We start from the raw sequence: 20,804 nt of genomic DNA on the forward strand, positions 1-20,804 counted from the left end.
CAATACCGCAACCACCCTACAATTAACTTGCGACCCTCCAACAACTCCTTTTTAGGTCAGAACCCCCACAATTACAACACTGTAAAATTTCAGATTTAAATAGCCGAAATCATGAAATTTATTATTTTTAATATCCTATGACCATGAAATTTACCAAAATGGACCATGAATTTGGTAGGGCCCTACCTAAGTGCCAATCAGACTGTGCATGCACCACCTCTGGAGAGCAACCAAGCCTGGTTCATCCCAAGGCTGAGCAAGGCTTTCCTGGACTTGCAGACCCCATGGCAACTGTGGCATTGGCACCAGAACTGAGAGCAGGAAGACTGGAGACTGTCTGACTAGCAGGTGTATTAGAGACAACTGCCTCATTTGTTACACAATCCTGATTCATCATTCCCAGCGCATCATCCATCCCATGCCCTGAATGACTCAGGGCTCTGGTGCAAAAGACTGCAAGTGATGATGTAATTAAATACTGTACCATAATGCAGGTGCACAGGGGGCCAAATTAAGGTTACATGAGCAAATTTATTTCTGGAATTTCTTAACCAGAGTGTTTGACTTTGCAACTTTAATGTTCCTTTAACAGTTTTTAAAAACAGTATGTATAATATTTGGAACTGAAACCCTGCATTCCCTTTAGATCTTGGCCTGCTGAGTGAGCCCATGCAACGAACAGTGTACCATTAAAAATTTAGCAGGAAGTAGTGAGAGTTTTTTCTTGTTGACTATATTATCACTTATTGTCAAAACAACAATAAAACAATTATTTCATTTTGCATTGCTCTCACTACGAAATTGGATTTATTCTAATCCCATATCAGCAAGACAACTACGAGAATGAATAATTTTATGAATCTATGAATTTAGGTAAATAATTCCATTTGTTTTTTAATGTTTTATAATGTATGCTTCTTTTGACACAAAATACTGAATTGGCCTAAATTTTCTCTAGCATAATTTTCTTCATACTGAGTACATATTTTCATGGGTAATTTTAAAAAATATGACATAACATAATACATTAAAAATTTACCAAAGCAACATAGTCCAGATAGTATATTGATAACTTTGTGTAGCTCAGCAGTTTGTTTCTTAAAGGATTATAACCTTATTTTCTTTGTCCAATTATTCTCCAATGAACCATGACTGCAAGTGTTCCGGTCACTGGTAAGTGGCATCTTCTGAAATTACTCTTGTCATGTGCCAGCACCATGGTATTTATCAGCCAGCAAGGATCTAAATTTCAATTTCATATTAAGATTATCCTATCTCACGACAGATCTTTACTATTTTATGATCTAACCAAAACTCTGGTATATATGTGTGTAGCCAAGCGTATGTTTAGCTAATGAAACTATTAACTTAATGAAGAGGCTGATTTAAATATAATGAAGCTTTCATGTATTATTAGAAAATACAGTAATGCTTGTCCTTAGCCTGCCAAAAATGATTTTTAAATATTAAGTACCTTAATGTCTTCCCATTAAGAATAGATGTTCTAACTTCTTGACTAGCAAATTTAGGAATTCTCTAATAAATTAGATGGCCATGTAAGAGCTGAGTAAGCTGAACAGTGATGGGGCAGCACTGTAAAGTGAATATTTTATCATTCAGATGTTAGGGAATTTAATATTGTTATAATAAGCAACACAGATGAATCCAGTTACATAATGCATAGTTCTTCACTTTTTTTTAAAATACACACTTCTGCATCATTCATCTGTGTAATTTAAAGAAGCACTTTAATTGGGCAAAAAAATTACTAGATTAAATGTATTAGTTATTGTTCTTCTTGTCCTCCTCCAAAATAGTGAAGTCTTGTCCTTTAATTAATATTACTCAACTAGAGTTTTGTAACACACAACTCCTCTAGCATTTGAACTACAATTTAAAGTAGTCAGCATTGTGATTTGCCAATGCCTATTTATAATGAAAACTTCTTATCAATTAATACAAGAAATAAAAGTTTTGCTAGTATAAATGAGATGGGGAGAGGGGGAACTAATTTTATGATATAGAAGAGCACTGACAGCAAGTCTTATTCATCTTTAACAGATCAACTGCAATATTTAGCAAACAAGCACTTGAAATGTTCATCTTCTCTTTTAGAACACACAGGTGCTGACTCACAATATAATAGGGTTCTCTACTCTGTGCTCTCCTCTGCTGTGAAATATCCAGAGTTAAGATGCATGAAAGCATCACACTAGCAGAGATCAGTGCAGTGACCTCTGACACTTTACATGATAACTAACGCATACATTTCTACTTGGAATGCTTTTCTGATGAGGTGTCCAGTCACAACCTATTCATTTGTAGGCGTCACACACACAGTTCTGGCTGAAAAATTAAAAGGAAACATTAACTTCTATGATCAAATATAAGGGCTTATTAATCCTGACAGCTGCACACCCAAGTTCCATGGACTTCAACAGAAGTTGCAAGTTCTGTGGTGGAATAATCTGGACCCTGTATTCACCAAGTTACTGAAGTTCAACTTCTACCTCCTCCCTCATTATAACCTTTGAGTGCTGTTCTCTTAAAATGAGTCTCAGTGATCAGCAGCATTCTGAGTAGTTTTTAGTTATCTCAAAGTCAAACAGATGAACTCTAGAGCTTAACTTCTTCGGCTGGAGTTTTCAAAGCTATCCAAGCGTTAGGTGCAGAAATTCCATAGATTTTTTTTTAAACAGGATTTGGGTGCCTAACTACTTTTGAAGATCCCAGTTTTTATTTTTAAACTAGAAATTGCTTGTGGAATGTGTTAGGGTCACAAAAGAGCAATGTATAAATGCTGTACTTGTCTGGGTGTGCTACTACTGCATCCTTGGCTAGGTCTACACTACGGGGGGGGGGGGGGTGTCGACCTAAGATACGCAACTTCAGCTACATGAATAGCGTAGCTGAAGTTGCGTATTTTAGGTCGACTTACTTGGCTGTGAGGACGGCAGCGAGACGGCCGCTGCCACACCGCCGTCGACTCCGCTTCCACCTCTTGCCGCGGTGGATTTCCGGAGTCGACGGCAGAGCGATCAGGGATCGATTTTATCGAGTCTTCAATAGATCGATTGCTACCCGCTGGATCAGCGGGTAGTGAAGATGTGCCCCTTGAGAGTGTAGGTCACAAAAACCCACACAAATTGAAAAGGACAAAAATAAAATCCAGTTGTGTGTTAAATTAAGTAACAATTTAAACTGAGACCAATTTTTCTATTCCCAGCTTCTACCTTCTGACAGAGGCAAGGGGTATTGCTCTTATGATGTCAAAGCAGAAGCAAAGAGGTAACCAGGCGGTATAAAGCGGAGTACCACTTTCTGCTGACACTACCATGGGGAAAGGGTTTCTCTCTCTCCCAAGGCTCCAGAAAAGGCTGACATGAAAGATAACAGAGCGCTGGAGTTCCAAAATCCCTAAACTGCTGTAGAAGGGTGGCCAACCACAAGCCACGTTGGGATGAAGGAGAAGGCAGCACTGGCAGTTGGGCTGCCAACTCTGGTTACCTCTCAAAACCTACCAAAGAGAGCAGCGAAGAAGTCTATCATTCCCAAGTACCTTTAAGTGGGTAATAACTGCAGAACTGGAATGAACTTTACATGTCCCAACTGTAGGTGCATGTAGACTTTTCTTTTCACACCATGAAACTCTCAGCTGCACACTTGTGGTTCCTCTTCTCTTTTCTGACCCCCATGATACTTATGAGAGGAAAAGGGAAGACTTCCAATTCTACTGACATTTTCATAAGTGACTCAGATAATTGAATTGTAAGTATGCTAAGAAAACCCACAACTAATTGTGGAAAAATAAGTGCAGTGTAATCTTAATAATTTAACAACTGGAATAAATCAACAGAATTAGATTTTTTTTTTAATAGCTTACAAATAAAGGAAGTGAAGAGATATACCAAAGAATAGCAGTTCAGCATTAGAACCACAGAGAAGGCTCTCTAGTTTGTATATTGGATGCTAAACTGAATAAGCCAATAACGTGATACCAATGGTAACACTGTATTGAACTACAGTAATAGTCAGAAGTTGTGTAAAACACACCAGGTAATTATTTCACTTCCACAGGAAAGCAATAAAGGTAAAACAATTGCTGCCTATAACATGCAAGGAAATCAGCTCTATTCACATTTTAAATTTATGACAAAGCTGTCTCTATAAAGAAGAACTGTATCAATTATTTCACCCAATCAAAGACGACAAAACAAGCAGAAATAGGCCTAAGCTACAGTGGTGGCATTTTACATTAAATGTTACGAAACTAACTTTATATGGTTCTATTTAAACTGACATTATACTGAAGAGACTAAAAAAAAAATCTACGTAATCGGGCATTTGCTGCCCTTTCTCACTGAAAAATGAAACCCACTGTCCCAGCAAGGAAACGCTGCCTGTGCTAGATCCTAGAAATAATAGCAGCATCAAATGCTGATTGTGCTGACTGGTCAGTGCTCTGCTCCCTTCACCTGGTTTCAGGTTCAGAAAAGACCATTGATTAAACTGGAGATCATTCCTCCTCTCTGCCCCAGCCATCTTGCAGCAACCATCTCTATGCAGAGCTGAACACAGACACCCCTCTGCTGCCAGTGGCAAGCCAGGTGGGAGGGTGGAAGAAGGTGATGAGGGAGCTAGAGAGAATGTCCACACACAGAGAAGACAGCTGGCACACAGGAATGGAGACAGCCAGCCCTTTGGAGAAGAGTGATTTACCTGGCCCTAGAAGACAGAGAGGAATCACTGGGGGAAGACACATATGTAGTTTTAAAAAATTGTTATCCGAATTTTATTACAATTTTGGCCATATTTTAAGTAGATTCAAAATAGAAACTGCTGAGCAATGAAGCAAGCTGCTTTGGGAAGCTGTGGAATCATCACTGGGCTACCAGTGGGATACTCAAGGCTACCCACCAATTTGAGACAGTTTAGGAATAATGATATGCTCGGACAGTAATTTGAATGATTCGGGTTTGGTGCCTTGTTGCCAGCAGGGTCAGGTTCAGGGCAGATTACCCTAGAAACAGAGGAGCAAGTTTCAGGGATTAACCCATTAAAAACAAAAAGAGTCCAGCCATTCAGAATTGCGGGAGGGGTTGAATGTCACTTTAACATACTGGGGGGAAAGTGGAGTCTGCTTAGATCCCCAGTGGGGCCCCAGCAACAAAGCCCTAGCATAAAAATCTGTAGTCAAGAAGTCATGCACAACAGGCTGAAACGGAGAAAATGAGAAAGGGGGATACTAAGAGGATCTGATTTTTTGTAGCTTCAAACAGAGATGTTTGAAAGGCTGGAGGCCACTGAGGAGCAAGATGGTCCCTGCATGACACTACATGCACTCCCTCTTGTGTTCTTTAGCATCTGACCACTCCACACTGTGACCAAAACCAGCACAAAACAGCTCCCATGGACCCAGCAGTAGCAGCAAAAGAGGGAATGCCCAACAGTGCGTGCTGTACTCCTTCACAGACAATACTGCCAACCTGTTTGGGTGGGATCTCCAAGGTTGAGGTAAAGAAAGGATTTTCTTCTTTCCCCATTTGCTCCTCAGGTTTCTCTATTTTAGAAGAGCACCAAAACCAGCTAGGAGCCTGAGGATACAAACAATGCAAGGTTTGCCTCAGGCATGACTTGTAGCCCACAGCCCTTGCATCCCCTTACAAATACTCAATCCAGGGAGTCAAACAATCTGAAAACTGGTTCAGAGAGGGGACTGAGTGAACTGGAACTGAACCCAAACTGAAAACGTCTCAGCCTGATCTACAATAGAAAATTAGGTCAACATAACTACGGTGCTCAGGGCTGTGAAGTTTTAAGTGTAGACAAGCAGTCGGTCGCACTGAAAACTAGAACGAAACCCCAAAACTGGTTCAAAACAACAGGTTCAATAATCAGGCTCTGAGGAAGGGTCTCTCTCTGCTCCAATCTGGGGGGGGGAGGGGGGGAGGAGAGGGAGACCAGAGACTACACTTCCTAGGAAGCCACTGGAGGGAGGGGGAGAAAGGGACTCTGGGACTGGCAGTTCTCCTGTCTGTTATGTCCAGGTAGAGGACTGCCCATTGAAGGGAACTACAACTCCCAGAACCTCTCTCTCCCTGCTAACACCATTCTATGTTTAGAGGGCAGCAATAGTATCTCGGATACAACTCTGTAGTAAGGACTAGCAAATTCTGATCTTTAATAGAAATCTTCTGAGAGCTTTACAATAGTCACTCCACATAACAGAATATTACCGTTTTTATTGATTTCAAGGAAATGCCAGACCCATGTAAAATGGCAGCAGGACAAGTGCTATTTCCACTCCTAACTTGTAAAGATATACACATATTTTGTAGCATCAGTTAACCCCAGTGTCCACTATAGGGCAATAGGAGACTTAATAGGAGAAAACAGAAAAACATATGCCACATCACCAGCTGAAAACTAACACTGAATTGCTCTTGGGGGTTAGCACTGGTTCTACTTTTCTACATGGTAAAGGATTTTCATAACTACACAGCAATATTTTCAAACTCCATCAAACAAAAAGGGTGACTCACAATAACTACTATTTTGTACACCATTTGATGGCAAAGTATTTGTAGAATCACTTAAAGTAGCTTACTTCTCCTAACATTAGCCACTCAGCTATCGATGTCGTATTGAAAATGTATTCTTTTAATCATAAAATCAAATCATTGTACAACAAATTAGATATTTTGCATTTTAGTAATTTTTAAATTTTACTTAATTTTTTCAAAAAGACATATTGAAGACTTATTTATTCAGTTAGCAGTGTGTTCATTTTCATAGAAACTCTTCCAGTATGAAATCAAGACATAGGTGTTCTCATTTTTAAAAAAATCTGCTGAAAGCATTTAATGCAAAAATACATTCTTTCAGATAGGCACTGTAGGACTTTGCTCTCATATTGTACATGTGTAGATATCCATAAATGCCAATAGGAGACCTGCACATGTTGGGAGAACAGAAGATAAAAGTCAAGTTTCTACTGTACAGATCTGAGAAGAATTTTTCTCCATTTCATGTAATTGATGCAGAACCCAAGAAACATTCAGCAAACCAGACCACTTAGTTAGCAAACACTGATGCAGTACATCTCCTCTTAACACCCCAAAAGTAGTGCCTTTTATGACCAAACTAGCAATGAATTGTTCCTACCCTTCCTCCAGGATGGTGTTTACATACTGAAGTATTAATTTTTAGATGTCCTTTATCCACTTTCATTTAAATACACCTCTACCTTGATATAATGCTGTCCTCGGGAGCCAAAAAATCTTACCGCGTTATAGGTGAAACCGCGTTATATTGAACTTGCTTTGATCCACCGGATTGCGCAGCCCCACCCCCCCCTGCCGGAGCACTGCTTTAATGAGTTATATCCAAATTCGTGTTATGCCGGGTCGCATTATATCGAGGTAGCCATGTATATTTATTGTTCTTCTCACTGCATATCTACAACAAATGCACTTTTTGCAAGGCATATAATGGTCTAACTTTGCCTGTCCTTTTTCTAGGATACTCCTACTGGTAAACTGCACACATTGCCCCACTAACATTAACTGATGAGTACTGCCAACAGCAGTCAGCATTAATAACTGAAATACGAATGTACATTCTTGCCAATGATATTGCTTACTTGTTTCAATAGCTCTAACCCTCCGATTTTAGAACAGGAATCTATAATATCAGCTTTGATGCTAAAACAGGAAGATTAAAGGGATGGCAGTGAAAGGTAGTTTTTGAAAACGCACACACAGAGATTCCCAGTACATTTATAATTTGTGTATTTATGAAGAAAAGCTGCATGATACTGAAAAAATATTTCTCATAGGCCAACACCCCAGTTCTCATCTTACCCAACCATAATTAGGATATGCCAAATGATCTCTCAGCAGACCAGGTAAAAAGCTGAAACTATTTTGGACCAATTCAAACAAAACTCATAGGTTTCACTCATCTCTTCACTCAAAGAAATTTTGCCCTGCTCTCTACAGTTTTAAACAGTTACCTCTTGCTGTTCCAGTATGATCTAGAAGTGTTTATGTAAATCACTGCACTCATTGTGCTTTAACTAGTAGGGAAAGAAGCTTCCTTTAAGGTCACAGTTACCACTAATCAGCAGGTAGTGGGTTTGAAAAAGTGGTGCTCTCTCTCCTTCCCACTACCAAGGAAGTGTCATCTCACCTCTGAAACAGTCTGAGTTTTACAGTCTACAATGATATCAGCTCCGGTGAAACAAACAGCTTGTTTCACACACCAAATGTATACAGGTCTCTTCCAGCAGAGGGCTCTCTTTTAAAATGATCTCTACACAATACTTCTGTAGCCTTTCAACTAGGTAGCAAACTTTAAATAAGAAAATCTTCCGTAAACTGAGTCAGTTTACAAAAAGCTTACAGGGCCATTCTGGGAAGCAATACATATTTAACAATGATACTTTGTACCTAACATGGCAACTTTCATCAAGGAAGCTCAGAATGCCCACACATTAGACTTAATATTCATCTACAAGATGGGTAAGGTGTAGTAAACCCATTTTACATATGGGGAAACTGAGGCAGTGTGTCTTGCCCATAACACCACAAATAAGTAGATGAGCCAAGAATAAAACCTAGGTATCCTGACTCCTACTCTTGTTTCTGAATGACTATCTAATGGTTAGAACAGCAAATAGGATTCAATATTTAAAGTCAAGGTTAACTATTCTAGAACAACTGAAATATGAGGAATTGCACCTCACCAAGTAGAGAAATTTAAAAAAAACGTTACTAGTATAGCCAGTATATGAACGAAGTTAGTATAAACTAGTATTTTTTCACTATTCAGATGTCAGAATTAATCTTAATTCCTGTCATTGGTTTTCTAATACTAGATACTGGTGCAAATACTCCGGATTCCCCAAAGTATTAAGAAATTGTAGCAACACAATAAAAATAATCAGTTCTTAGGTCTTTTGTGATTTGTTTTATTAAACGTATACACACAAGTACTTCAGGTAGAAGAAAAAAATGTATGTATGGAGATGAAAACCAACATATACTATATTACACACTTAACAAATCTATCGTAATCTTTGCAATGGAAGTAGTGAGTGTCTATTATCTATTTCACTCTTAAAACTAGCTCAGAAGGCTATTTTTAGCATTTTATATATATTGCCTAATCAAACTGGATCCATTTTGTAATTCTTCTCATTTAATATGTATATATAATGCATGTATAATTTCAGTATGATATTTAAGATAGAATATTCCAGCTAATGCCAGGATTGTGTGCATCAATGAAGAAATATGTCTGCTTAGACACCAATCAGTGCCTACTGTAGCACTAATTTTTTTTTTTTAATTAAAAGCAGCTGTTCATGTATTTCACATGCTGCAGACGTACCTAACATAAGATAGTTAATATGTGATCACTGAACTGCTCCACATACATTGAATACATCAGTATAAGTCAATAACACATCCAAATCAAAGTGCTGGAGCACATAGAAAACAAAGGTAACAATTTAGAGATGATGCATAAAATAAATTACATCTCTTGGGATGTCTGTAGACAGACAAGAATGGAATGGAGCTTTTTAAAATCTTAACTTTATTAAATCCTGTGATTTTAAAAATCCACAAAAATGTCTATCAGACAATATCTAGTCATCCTTTTCCCCAAATAGGTTCAAAAGCCTCAAACTCTTCTGACATACTACTGTTTTTATATTTGACCTTGTCTTATATTTTACTACATAAGTTCATATCCCCCATTTAGTAGAAAGACCTTGATACTTTCTGATAGCTAACAACTTGCTTAGCTAAGAAAATTATCTGACTTGCATTTACGAAAATTAAATTTAAATAAAGGGCATATATATTGTAGATCAGATCTGAGAATTTTAGCTTTTTAAACATTAGCTTTTTCACAACAAAAATAGGGACTATGCATATGAGGTGCCTTATCTTGCTTTAATCTTACTGACGAATTATTACGGACCCTCAACAGAAAAATATTTATGGAACCCGTAAGCATCTACGTGTCACACCGTGTCCTCATAAGAGATAAAGTAAAACCTAGGTATAACAAGGTTGAGTAATGACATCTCCTATTTTACACAAGTCACAAAGCATTAATAATGTAGCTATTGTACTAAGGAATACTACTAAAAGTAACTTTTTATTCCATTAATTTTCTTCATAGCTTATGTTGTGTGCAATAGCAAATGTACTTAAGCTGTTTGTTTTAAATAATCTTTCTCATTTAAAGAAAAATGCTATAACAGCACTTAAAAAAGAGGAAAAACTGTGTACTCAAATCAAGATTTAGCTTTATTTCACATTGCTAAAGCAAAACAAGCCACTTGTATACACTAATACAAAACTTACAACAATAATCAGAAGCTCAAGTATAAGCTTTACTAAGATTTGCCAAGATAAATTCAGGCATATAGATTTGATGTATCTGTTAAAATACATGCAGTTATCTACAACCTACTGTGAGTGAACAAACTGCATAAACAAATGTGTACACATTTTACATGGAAGTATTATACAAAATAAACAAATGTTTTAACCCTCATGCTTTTATTTCCAGTATTTTTTTTTTAATGTGATGTTAAATTCTTAGAGTTTGACTGTAAAGGATAAAAGCAAGACTTAAGTCAAGATGTACCATCCCAAAACTAAAATACACACAAAAGTTCACAACAATATAGCAGGTGATTCTATATTCAATGTTGAAGTAACAATCAGAGAGCTATTTATTGTTAGAATATACGCCACAAATAAAAGCCTGCCTAGATGCTTAGACTTATTGATCCGAGATCTGTTTTACAAATCAGTGATAACTTGAACTTTTCAAATGAAAAGTTAAAAATATTTCTAAATATGATGAAATCTGCACAATTTCTCTGCATTTCAACAAAGGAAAGACTTGACAACACCTACCATGAAAACAATAAGAAGGTAACATTTGAGGTTGTATATCTAGAAAGAAAATATAAGGTAAAATTCTGAGTGCCAATGTCATTAAATATATAACAGGGTATTTTGCCACATGGTAGTCTCATGAAAGAAATCCCACCTTATTTATCCTCATTTCTCTCACTTACATGTATGCTGGAGAAAGTGGCGATGACCTGGATGTTTTAAGCACAGGAACTGGGAATTTCCAGATAGCAGGAGAGCTCGTTTTCCATTTCAATGGCATGTTGTCACCACGGTACTACAATAACAGTAAACAGCGTTTCCATAACAGACTACCAACTAGGACTTCCATTCCACACACTACTGACACAGCAGTGGCTGCTGCTAAGAACAAGCAAGCGATTCTGCCAATGCCCTTAAACCGATGCTTCCAATCTGTAAAATAGGGCTGTGAGGCATCTCCTTTTAAATCCTGCTGTCCCCTAAAGCAATATGATGATTCTATCATTCTAACTCAACAATAGTGCCACCTCGTTAGGGAAGCGTTGACTGCAGTATATGTTTAAAAAAAAAAAAAAAAAAAAAGACTGCACTGTGCAAACCAGCACAATGCAGCTTTATTTAATTAAACCAGCTAAGATTTTTTTTAAAGCTATTGTAATGCTATTGTTCTACCTTAACAGGGACACTGCAGTACTGTGCTTGCAGCACTGTGCTTCATTCTGTTCCTATTAACCTGATTTCTGACCAATGGTAGCAGGAAAAAAAATGGGTTTCATATGAAAATGAAACAACATACCTACTCAGAATACACTTGTCATCCTCTGAACATTCTTCTTTTGAGCTGCAACAATACAAATGGGATATGAATCTCAGCATAGCCTTAGGCCACGGCTAATAGAGATCAGTGACTAAATTCAGCAGCCTGTTTTCCTCTTGTGCAAGCTCTGGCCAGACAATACAAAAATGCCATTATAGAAAAAGCCCATTGCAAAAATGCCAGTCCTTCTAATCCATAGTTAGGGAGGCAAAATGTAAGAATAAGTATAAATTGCTGCAGATTTCTGCATGCTCTTCTAATAGCTTCTGGTTCAGGTTGCTCTATTCTTATTTCCATGAAGGATGAGCAAAATCTCATGCATTTTACAACATGCTGTGGGAACACGAATATCACTCTGTCTTCTGCAGTAGAGAAGCACAGAATAGCATGCTGTTAATAGCAGTCTTTCTAGGGACGCTATCAACAGTCTAATTCATTGCCCCCCCCCCCACCTCCCCCCACCAGCTCACAAATTGCCTGAAATACTGACGAAGCAGCCGGTCATGCAGGTGTCCATCAGGGACCACTCTGCAGCTCTGTGGTCTGTTTGGTGCCCTCCAGGGGCTGATGACTGACAGGGATGCTTAAAATGTGAGCTGCTAAAAACCAGACGTTTAGGCACTGTATGAAAATTATTTTGCATAAGGAGTTTATGTACCTAGAAAAAGCACAAACACAAAAAATCCTATTTTACTGAAATCATTGTTTAATATTTGTTTTAAGGATACTACCACATAACACCTTATTTAAACCAATGTTAGTATTGGCAGGGTAGGCTAAACTAATATATTTAGAATACTGATGGTACAGACTCCAAAGTAGTCTCTTTTACATGTGGCATCATGCTACTATGCCAAGCTAGTTATTCTGGTTATCAGCAAGGCTTTATTCTTTCCCAGCACAGTAACAGCCTCTTCAGACATACTGGGAAAAGACAGAAACAGTACTAGTGTTTACATTTATCACTAGTATCTCTGCCAGGCTTTTCTGTAAATTTCTCAAACGTTCTAGCAGTGCTTGGAAGCACTACTGTAAAGAGGCTGTTAACACATCCATTACAAATCTTTATTTTCAAATTTATAACTACTCTAAGAATCTGTTCTAAACTAAAACTTAGCACTGCATGTCTTTACAAGTTTTCCCCAAAATGGCACTGGGCAGTTTAAAGTTACAGTAGCATAAACACGGGACATAAACTAAAGCAGTTTTGGGAGTTCATTATTCTAACTCAAGAACAGTTTGCACTTACTCGGCAAGCAATTAAGAGGCTAATCTCTTAGTATTTTGAAAAAAAAAATGTACACTGGCGACAGTGTGAAACTGGCAAAAGTTATCCAGATGTACTTGCTGAATATGGAAGAATGAGATTTATGTTCTGTAATCCTATAGAAAAAACTAAAGTCTTGCAAGCTGCAAGCATTCCATTTTAGCTGATGGGAGTCTGTCAAAATAAGACACATGCGTAACAACAGGCCCTATTTTTTTTTAAGACTATAGTTATGTACTTGTATACACACAGACACACTTACCAGCAATGCACAGAAAAGACTGATTTGCATACATACAACTAGATAGATTAGATCTTGCCCTACCTGAATCCATGTTTTAGCATTCTTTTAAATTAGAAAAAAAAAAGTCATTGGATATTTGCTAACACAACCACATGGAAGAAACTAGACTTAAAACAAAACTGTATGGCAAGAATAATGTAAGTTAATGTATACAGCCTTAAAGCACAACAATCCAATGTTCTTAAGCCCCACCTTATGCTTAATGTCTATGTAGCGGGGTGGTCACCCCGCTCTGCCCTGAAGGGCTTAAAACAGCCCTGGGAGAGGGCTGTGTCTGGAAAAAGGCTAGGCTGATTAGGGGAAGCAGCCACGGGGGGCCACACCCCAATCAGATCACAGCTGGCCCTATAAGAGGGCTGAGGGCCAGAGGCTGTAGAAGAGACACTCTCTCTCTAGCTTGTGGAGAGAGAGAGAGAAGGACCTGACTGCCTGGGAAGCTGAGGAGGGTACCTAGGGTGGAGCAGTGCTGGGGAAGGGCAGAGAGAGCTGGGGAGCTCCAGCCTAGCAAAGCCCCGGGCTGCAGGCCAAACTAAGGGCCCACAAAAGGGCACTGGGGCTGCAGAGGGTCAGCCCAGAGATAGGCAGAGGCAGCTGGTCAAACCCCCCTTGCCAACGATGAGTGGTTTACAGACTGCGTCTGCCCCAGGGAGCAGGGGCTAGATGGTGACTGGCAGTAGCCACTGAGGTAAAGTGGGGATAGGGGGTTGGGGGCTCCCTTTGGAGAGGAGATCCAGGGTGAGGGGGTACTGCAGTGGGCAGAACCCCTGGGCAAAGGGCACCGGGTTGTGGGAAGGACACGGGGCCAGCAGCAGGCGAGACACTGGCCTGCAGAGGACGCTCTGGGCTGGAAGAGCTAATTCCCGAGATGACCAGCAGGAGGCGCCGCGCCAGTGAGTCCTCACCCCACCACAGTATACTATGGATTTTTTCTCTGAATGTAGAAAGGTTTAGTTGTTCCTGCAATATCTAAAAACAAGAGGACTAAAGAGTTTCTGTTTATGGATTAACAGAAAATACTAAAAGCCAATAAACAGACTAATTTAAAAAAACAACAACAACGGCCTCAAGATGTCATCTGTGTCACGCTCTGGCTCAGCCAGTTTAAATGTACACAAGTAATTCAGCCAGTCCCTTGTACCTGAACTAATATTTGCAATTACAGGGGCTTTGATGAAACCAACTTCTTGCCAAAGAGCAAGAATGCACTGATCAGCTCTGACCCCTCTAAGTTAAACCAATGAACAGAACCACCTAAGAACTTGATTAACTATACTCGGGTTTTTTGTTTCTTTAATTTTGAAGCATTTTAGACTAATCCATTATTGTACATTAAAAGGTAATAGGATTATAATAGTGCTGATTAGTAATAGTGTCATAATACACTGCCATTAGCATTTTTAAAAACATACCAATTCCATCCTCTGTTTGAAAATGCTGTTTTATCCAGCATGTTGAGGGAATGGGGGGTGCCAATGCTTGTTAACTAAGAGGGAGGGAGTTTGGGTGCGGGGGAGGGGGAGAGGAGTGTGGGCTGGGGATTGGGAGGGCATGCGGGTCGCGGGCTCTGGGAGGGAGTTTGGGGCAGTGGGTTGCGGTGCAGGAGGAGGTGCCGGATTCAGGGGGTGCTCACCTGGGGTGGCTTCCTGCAGATGGTGACCTTTCACGGCTGCTTCTACACAGCTTTATGCGCTGCCTCCGCTCGCAGGCGCTGCCCTCACAGCTCCCATTGGCTGCAGTTCCCATTGGCTGCAGTTCCCAGCCAATGGGAGCTGTGGAGGCAGCGCTCAGGGCAGGGTCTGTGCTTAGAGCCACCTGCCGTGCCTCCACCTAGGAGCAGCCGGGACAGGTCGCCTCTTGCAGGTAGCCACCTGAGGTGAGTGGACCCTGGATCCAGCACCCCGCAACCCAAACCCCTGCCCCGAGCTCCCTCCTGTACCCAAACTCCCTCCCAGAGCCCACACTCCACACCCCTTCCCACGCCACAACTGGGCACCTGCCGACCCCGTGCCAACCAGACTATAAACCGGAATTTCAATGAAGATCAGAAATGCTGGTTTAGAGAGCTTTCCGGTTGGTGAAGTGCTGGATAAAACGGCTTTTACTGTACTTGTTTTTCGCTTTTTTCCACCCAATTTCTCTGTTCTAAAAAAAATTTGTGCACTTCAAACCCCATTTTAAACCTGTTAGAACATCAGAGTCAAAAAGACTAAAAAAAAAATACTTTGCTTTAAACTAAATTTAGAAACCCAACTTCAAATTTAAAAAAAATTGGGATTGTGTGTTCTAGAGCTATTAAAATGCTGAACTGACAGGAACTATCACGAAAAGCTATTTTAATCAACAAAAACTGAAGTAGAACTAAAGCTCAAAAGGCATTTCCATCAAAGACATGAAACTCAAATGTGATCTTCACTTCACAACCAGCATTTTAAATTGAGGTCTCAAGACACAAGCCTAGACACTGAAAGAGACCAACCAATGTTACATAACACTTTTAGTCAGGATCCCTAAAAGCTTTACAAAATGTTAGCATACCATTTTCCTTACCCATCATCTCCCCGCCCCACTAGGGTGACCAGACAGCAAGTGTGAAAAATCAGGACAGGGGGTGGGAGGTAATAGGAGCCTATAGAAGAGACCCAAAAATCAGGACTGTCCCTATAAAATCAGGACATCTGGTCACCCTACGCCCCACTCTCAGCCTTTCCCCCAGGCCTCTCCCTCTTCCTTCCTACAATCCATCTAACTGTACCTACCTTTGGTTTTTTGAAGAGCTGGCCCATTACCTTGACAATAGTTTATTATATTACAATCAGCTGATAAACATGATTTTTTTTAAGCTGTACAACTGAAAGTTAATATTGTTCAATTCTAAGTAAAGCAAATTAACTCACGCTGTTGTGCCTGGGTATTAAAGCATGTCGAGTCCTATTGAAGCCAATGGAAATATGTGTATTCTCACTGCAAGGATGCTAATAACATGCAAAAACATTTAAAATATTATGGAAAGAGTGGGCATGTGAACTAGGTAGTTCTTCTCTTAAAACGTCAGCATATCAACAGGCCTCTGCTCTGCATTAGGAACTAACAGTCTCATTTAGCAGGGTGTTTTTGTTTTAAAAACTGAATGAGAGAAGAAATAAAAAGCAAAAGGAGCTGTAATTTATTACTGAGAATTAAGCAAGGATATTTTGATTGTATTTTGAACTGAAAAGATCACAAGTTATCCCGAAAAGAACTTTTACAAAAGAAATAATCTCTCAAAGACACTGAATGTAGGTGCCAATATATTATTAAAGCTGTAGTGCTTCTAGATCACTCTGACATATTTCTGTTCACTTCCTGAAGAGTGTATGTCTACAAAAGTTACTTTGAAAGATGATTAATACTTTCAGATATGCTTGGCTGCCCTAAATAAAAACAAAAACATGAGGAACAATCGAGAGTGGAGAAGAGTAGGCTGAGAGTGGGGAGAGTAATACAAAAGTGATTTGTAGCCTACTCTTAGTGCTGTCAAAACACTATTATGGGACAAGCTTCGGTCTCTATAGCAATGTAAGCAGAGCTACTGCTAAAAAAAGGAAAACACAAATCCTTAAATATTAAAAGTGAAGCATCAGTCAGACTTCCATTCAGGGTATGCATCACATGTTTAAACATGAAATACTGCAGCTTTTCACCCACACTTTCAACAGTTTTCCCACATAAACTAGACATTTACTGCAGCAAATTCTTCAGCAACAGTTTAGGATGCACTATGTACTGTTATAGCTGTGGCGGTCCCAGGATTAGAGAGTCAAAGTGGGTAAGGTAATATTTTTCATTGGACCATGTCTCCCTCACCAACAGAAGTTGGTCCAATAAAAGGTATTAGCTCACCCACCCTTGTCTGTCTAGGATGCACCATGTTAGAGAAAGCAACTTTGCAGCCACTTACATACAGCAGATCCCCTTTATCTGACAAGGAAATTTTACTTCAAAGAATAAAAAGTCATTCTCCTCCAACACCCCCCCCCCACACACACACACACACAGGAAAAGAATATTTATTTGGAGATTTTCCTCATCTGGTTTTCAGACTAGCAAAATATATGACATTCAACTAACTGAACTGCGATAACAGTTGGTTCTCTGGAAACTAACCAAGTTAACTAATAAGCTGCAGCATTACCAGTGTAAGTATTATGTGGATTACACATGTTTTTCAAAAAACAAAACAAAATAAAAACATTTTTCAATTGTAATGGCATGTTAATAAGGCAAACCTTTTACACTTTAATAGCTCAAGGAATTTCTGAATACACTGCAGGCAGCAACACTTTGATTGTAAAACATCTATTTAATACAAGACAGTCAGAGACGTAACCTTTTAAAACAAGCAAAATAATTTTTCCAAGTCATGTAACCAGATACCAGAAATGGTGACAAAAAATGGCACTGCATGTTTGTTATTCTAGAAGATAGTCAGCATTTGGAAGAATTATTTGAACAAGCGTTCTGAATGTATTAATATAGGTTACATTATAACTATGCATACTGATTAGAGAAGTTATTTCTGTAAATGTTCCCCCAACAAGTATTTCCAGTTGAGAGAGCATTTTACTGAACCATCAAAGTCTGTCTTATTTTCTTAAATATCTTGCTATTACTTGAATTTTGTTTTGACATAACATTCAAAAGCAATACGATCTGATTTTGGACTCTCCATTTTCACATCTAATTTTAATCAGGTTAAAAGAAAAATCTTCCCACAATTATGACCGAAATTTTAAGGAAAGTTTATAGCAAGCTTTAACTTAAACTTCAAACTTAACAACACACCTCTCCCTAAAATGAGGAGCTGGTGGTCGTGGTATATGGAGGAGAAAGGTTCTCGAGGCCCAATTTAGGCTGCTAGGTAAGAGATTGAAGTCCAGGACCTCCATGTCAGCACTCTCTAAAATGCTTCCAGTTCCACATTCAGGGCCAGTTAGACCGGCAGAACTGCAGAGTCTCAACAAATGGATGAGACAATGGTACAGGGAAGATAGTTTTAGGTTTATTATGAACTGAGGAACCTTTTGGGAAAGAAGGAGCTTACAGAGGAAGGATGGGCTCCACCTAAACCAAAACAGAACCAGATTGCTGGCTTGTAAAATTAAAAAGGCTGTAGAGGAGTTTTTAAACTAAGGGCGGGGGGAAATCCAATAGAGACAGAGAGCACACAGTTCAGACAGAGACATCCCTTAGCGAAGGATCTATTAACAAGGATTTTCTATATCCTAGTTAGGAGGAGAGGATAGATGCAAAGGTAGGAATTGAATAGAAACAGTCAAATGAAAAAGAGTCCCATTCAATTACATCCCATAATGGCAGACAGCTAAAAAGCAACAAATACTAGAAATGCTTGTATGCAAATGCTAACTACTAAGATGGCTGAACTTGAGTGCCTGGTATTAAATAAGGATACTGATATAATAGGCATCCCAGAAACTTGGTGGAATGATGATAATCAATGGTCCACAGTAATAACAGGGTACAAAATATATAGGAATGATAGAGTAGCTCATGCTGGTGGGGAAGTGGCACTATATTTGAAAAAGCACAAAGTAAAATATAGTAAAAATCTTAAATTAATTATATTGTACCATAAAATCTCTATGGATAGTAATTCCATGCTTGAATAATAAGAATATAGCAGTAGGGATATACTACCGACCACCTGACCAGGATGGTGATTCTGAAATGCACCGAAAGATTAGAGAGGCTATAAAAATAGAAAAATCAGTAATAATGGGGGATTTCAACTATCCCTACATTGATTAGTTATGTGTCACCTCAGGATGGGATGCAAAGATAAAGTTTCTAGACACCATTAATGACTCTTTTTTGGAGCAGCCAGTCCTGGAACTTGCAAGGGGAGAAGCAATTTTTGATTTAGTCCTAAGTGACGCATAGGATCTGGTCCAAGAGGTGAATCTAGCTGAACAGCTCTGTAATAGGGAGCATAATATAATTAATTGTAACATCCTTCGCGGGGGGCGGGTGGAAAGAATACCAAGGAGCCCACCAGAAGCATTTAACTTCAGAAATGGGAACTACACAAAAATGAGAGAGCTAGCTAAATGGATATTAAAAGGTGCAGTCCCAAAAGTGAAATGCCTACAAGCTGCATGGAAACTTTTTAAAAACATGATAATAGGGGCTTAAATTAAATGTATACCCCAAATTAAAAACATAATAAGAGGACTAAAAAAGTGCGACTATAGCTAAACAACAAAGTAAAAGAAGTGCTTAGATGCAAGGCATTCTTTAAAAATTGGAAGTAAAATCCTGCTGCGGAAAACTGAAAGGAGCATAAACTCACGCAAATCAAGTGTAAAAGTATAATTATGAAGGCCAAAAAAAACTTTAAGAACAGCTAGAAAGAGACAAAAACTAACAGCAAAACTATTTTTAAGTACATCAGAAGCAGGAAGCTTGACAAACCACCAGTGGGGCAACTGGGCGATCAAATGTAATAAAAAAGCACTCAAGGAAGACAAGACCATTGTGGAAAAGCTAAATGAATTCTTTGCAGTGAAGACCGATGCAGAGGATATGAGGGAGATTCTCACACCTGAGCCATTCTTTTTAGCCATTCTTTCACCTGAGAAACTGTCCCAGACTGAGGTGTCAATAGAGGCGGCTTTGGAACAAATTGATAAGTTATACAGTAGTAAGTCCCTAGGACCAGATATTCACCCAAGAGTTCTGAAGGAACTCGTATATGAAATTGCAGAACTACTAACTGGTATGTAACCTAAGATTTAAATCAGCCTCTGTACCAGATGACTGAGGGTTGCTAATGTAACACCAGCTTTTAAAAAAAGGCTCCAGAGGCAATCCTGGCAACAGAAAAGGCTTAAAAAATGATTAAGGAAATGGAACATATATGGAAAACATTAAAGAGACTGGAACTTTTCAGTTTAGAAGAGATGACTGAAAGGGGACATCATAGATGTCTACAAAATCACGTATGGTGTGGACAAAGTGATTAAGGAAGCATTATTTACTCCTTCACGTAACACAAAAACCAGGGGTCACCCAATGAAATGAATAGGCAGCAGGTTTAAACAAACAAAAGGAAGTACTTCTTCACACAACGCACAGCCAACCTGAACTCATTGCCAGGGGATGTTATAAAGAGCAAAACTATAATGCGGTTCAAAAAGGAATTAGTCAAGTTCATAGAAGCTAGATCCATCCGTGGCTATTAGCCACAACAGTTAAGGATGCAACCCCATACTTTGGGTGTCGCCAAGCCTCTGATGGTCAGAAGCTGGGAATGGATCACTCGATGACTGCCTGTTCTACTCATTCCCTCGGAAGCACTTGGCATTAGCCACTGTCAAAAGACAGGATACTGGGTTAGATGGACTATTGGTTTGACCCAGTATGGCTATTTTAATGTATTTATATCACAGGTACACCTCTACCCCGATATAACGCTGTCCTCAGGAGCCAAAAAATCTT

The 20,804-nt window shown here is 39.2% G+C and overlaps 1 protein-coding gene across 9 annotated transcripts in view; it reads right to left on the bottom strand.

Annotated features, from left to right (window-relative positions):
- KLHL13 (kelch like family member 13) overlaps positions 1-20,804 on the bottom strand; it is a 136,519-nt gene that overhangs the window by 50,765 nt on the left and 64,950 nt on the right. The window contains exons 2-3 of one of the 9 annotated variants that reach the window (XM_054039794.1): positions 11,719-11,763; positions 11,105-11,217 (exon numbers count right to left, since the gene is read on the bottom strand). The exons of 6 other annotated variants lie outside the window; for them this stretch is intronic. In XM_054039794.1, coding sequence (XP_053895769.1) covers positions 11,105-11,202 — 98 coding nt within the window. In that variant the 5' untranslated portion in view covers positions 11,203-11,217; positions 11,719-11,763. Of the gene's footprint in view, positions 1-11,104; positions 11,293-11,718; positions 11,814-20,804 lie in introns of those variants that run through there. 2 more of the 9 variants (XM_054039797.1, XM_054039795.1) reach the window with 2 other exon arrangements.

Source organism: Malaclemys terrapin, chromosome 9 (genome assembly GCF_027887155.1).
Source record: "Malaclemys terrapin pileata isolate rMalTer1 chromosome 9, rMalTer1.hap1, whole genome shotgun sequence".
Taxonomy (NCBI): Eukaryota; Metazoa; Chordata; order Testudines; family Emydidae; genus Malaclemys; species Malaclemys terrapin.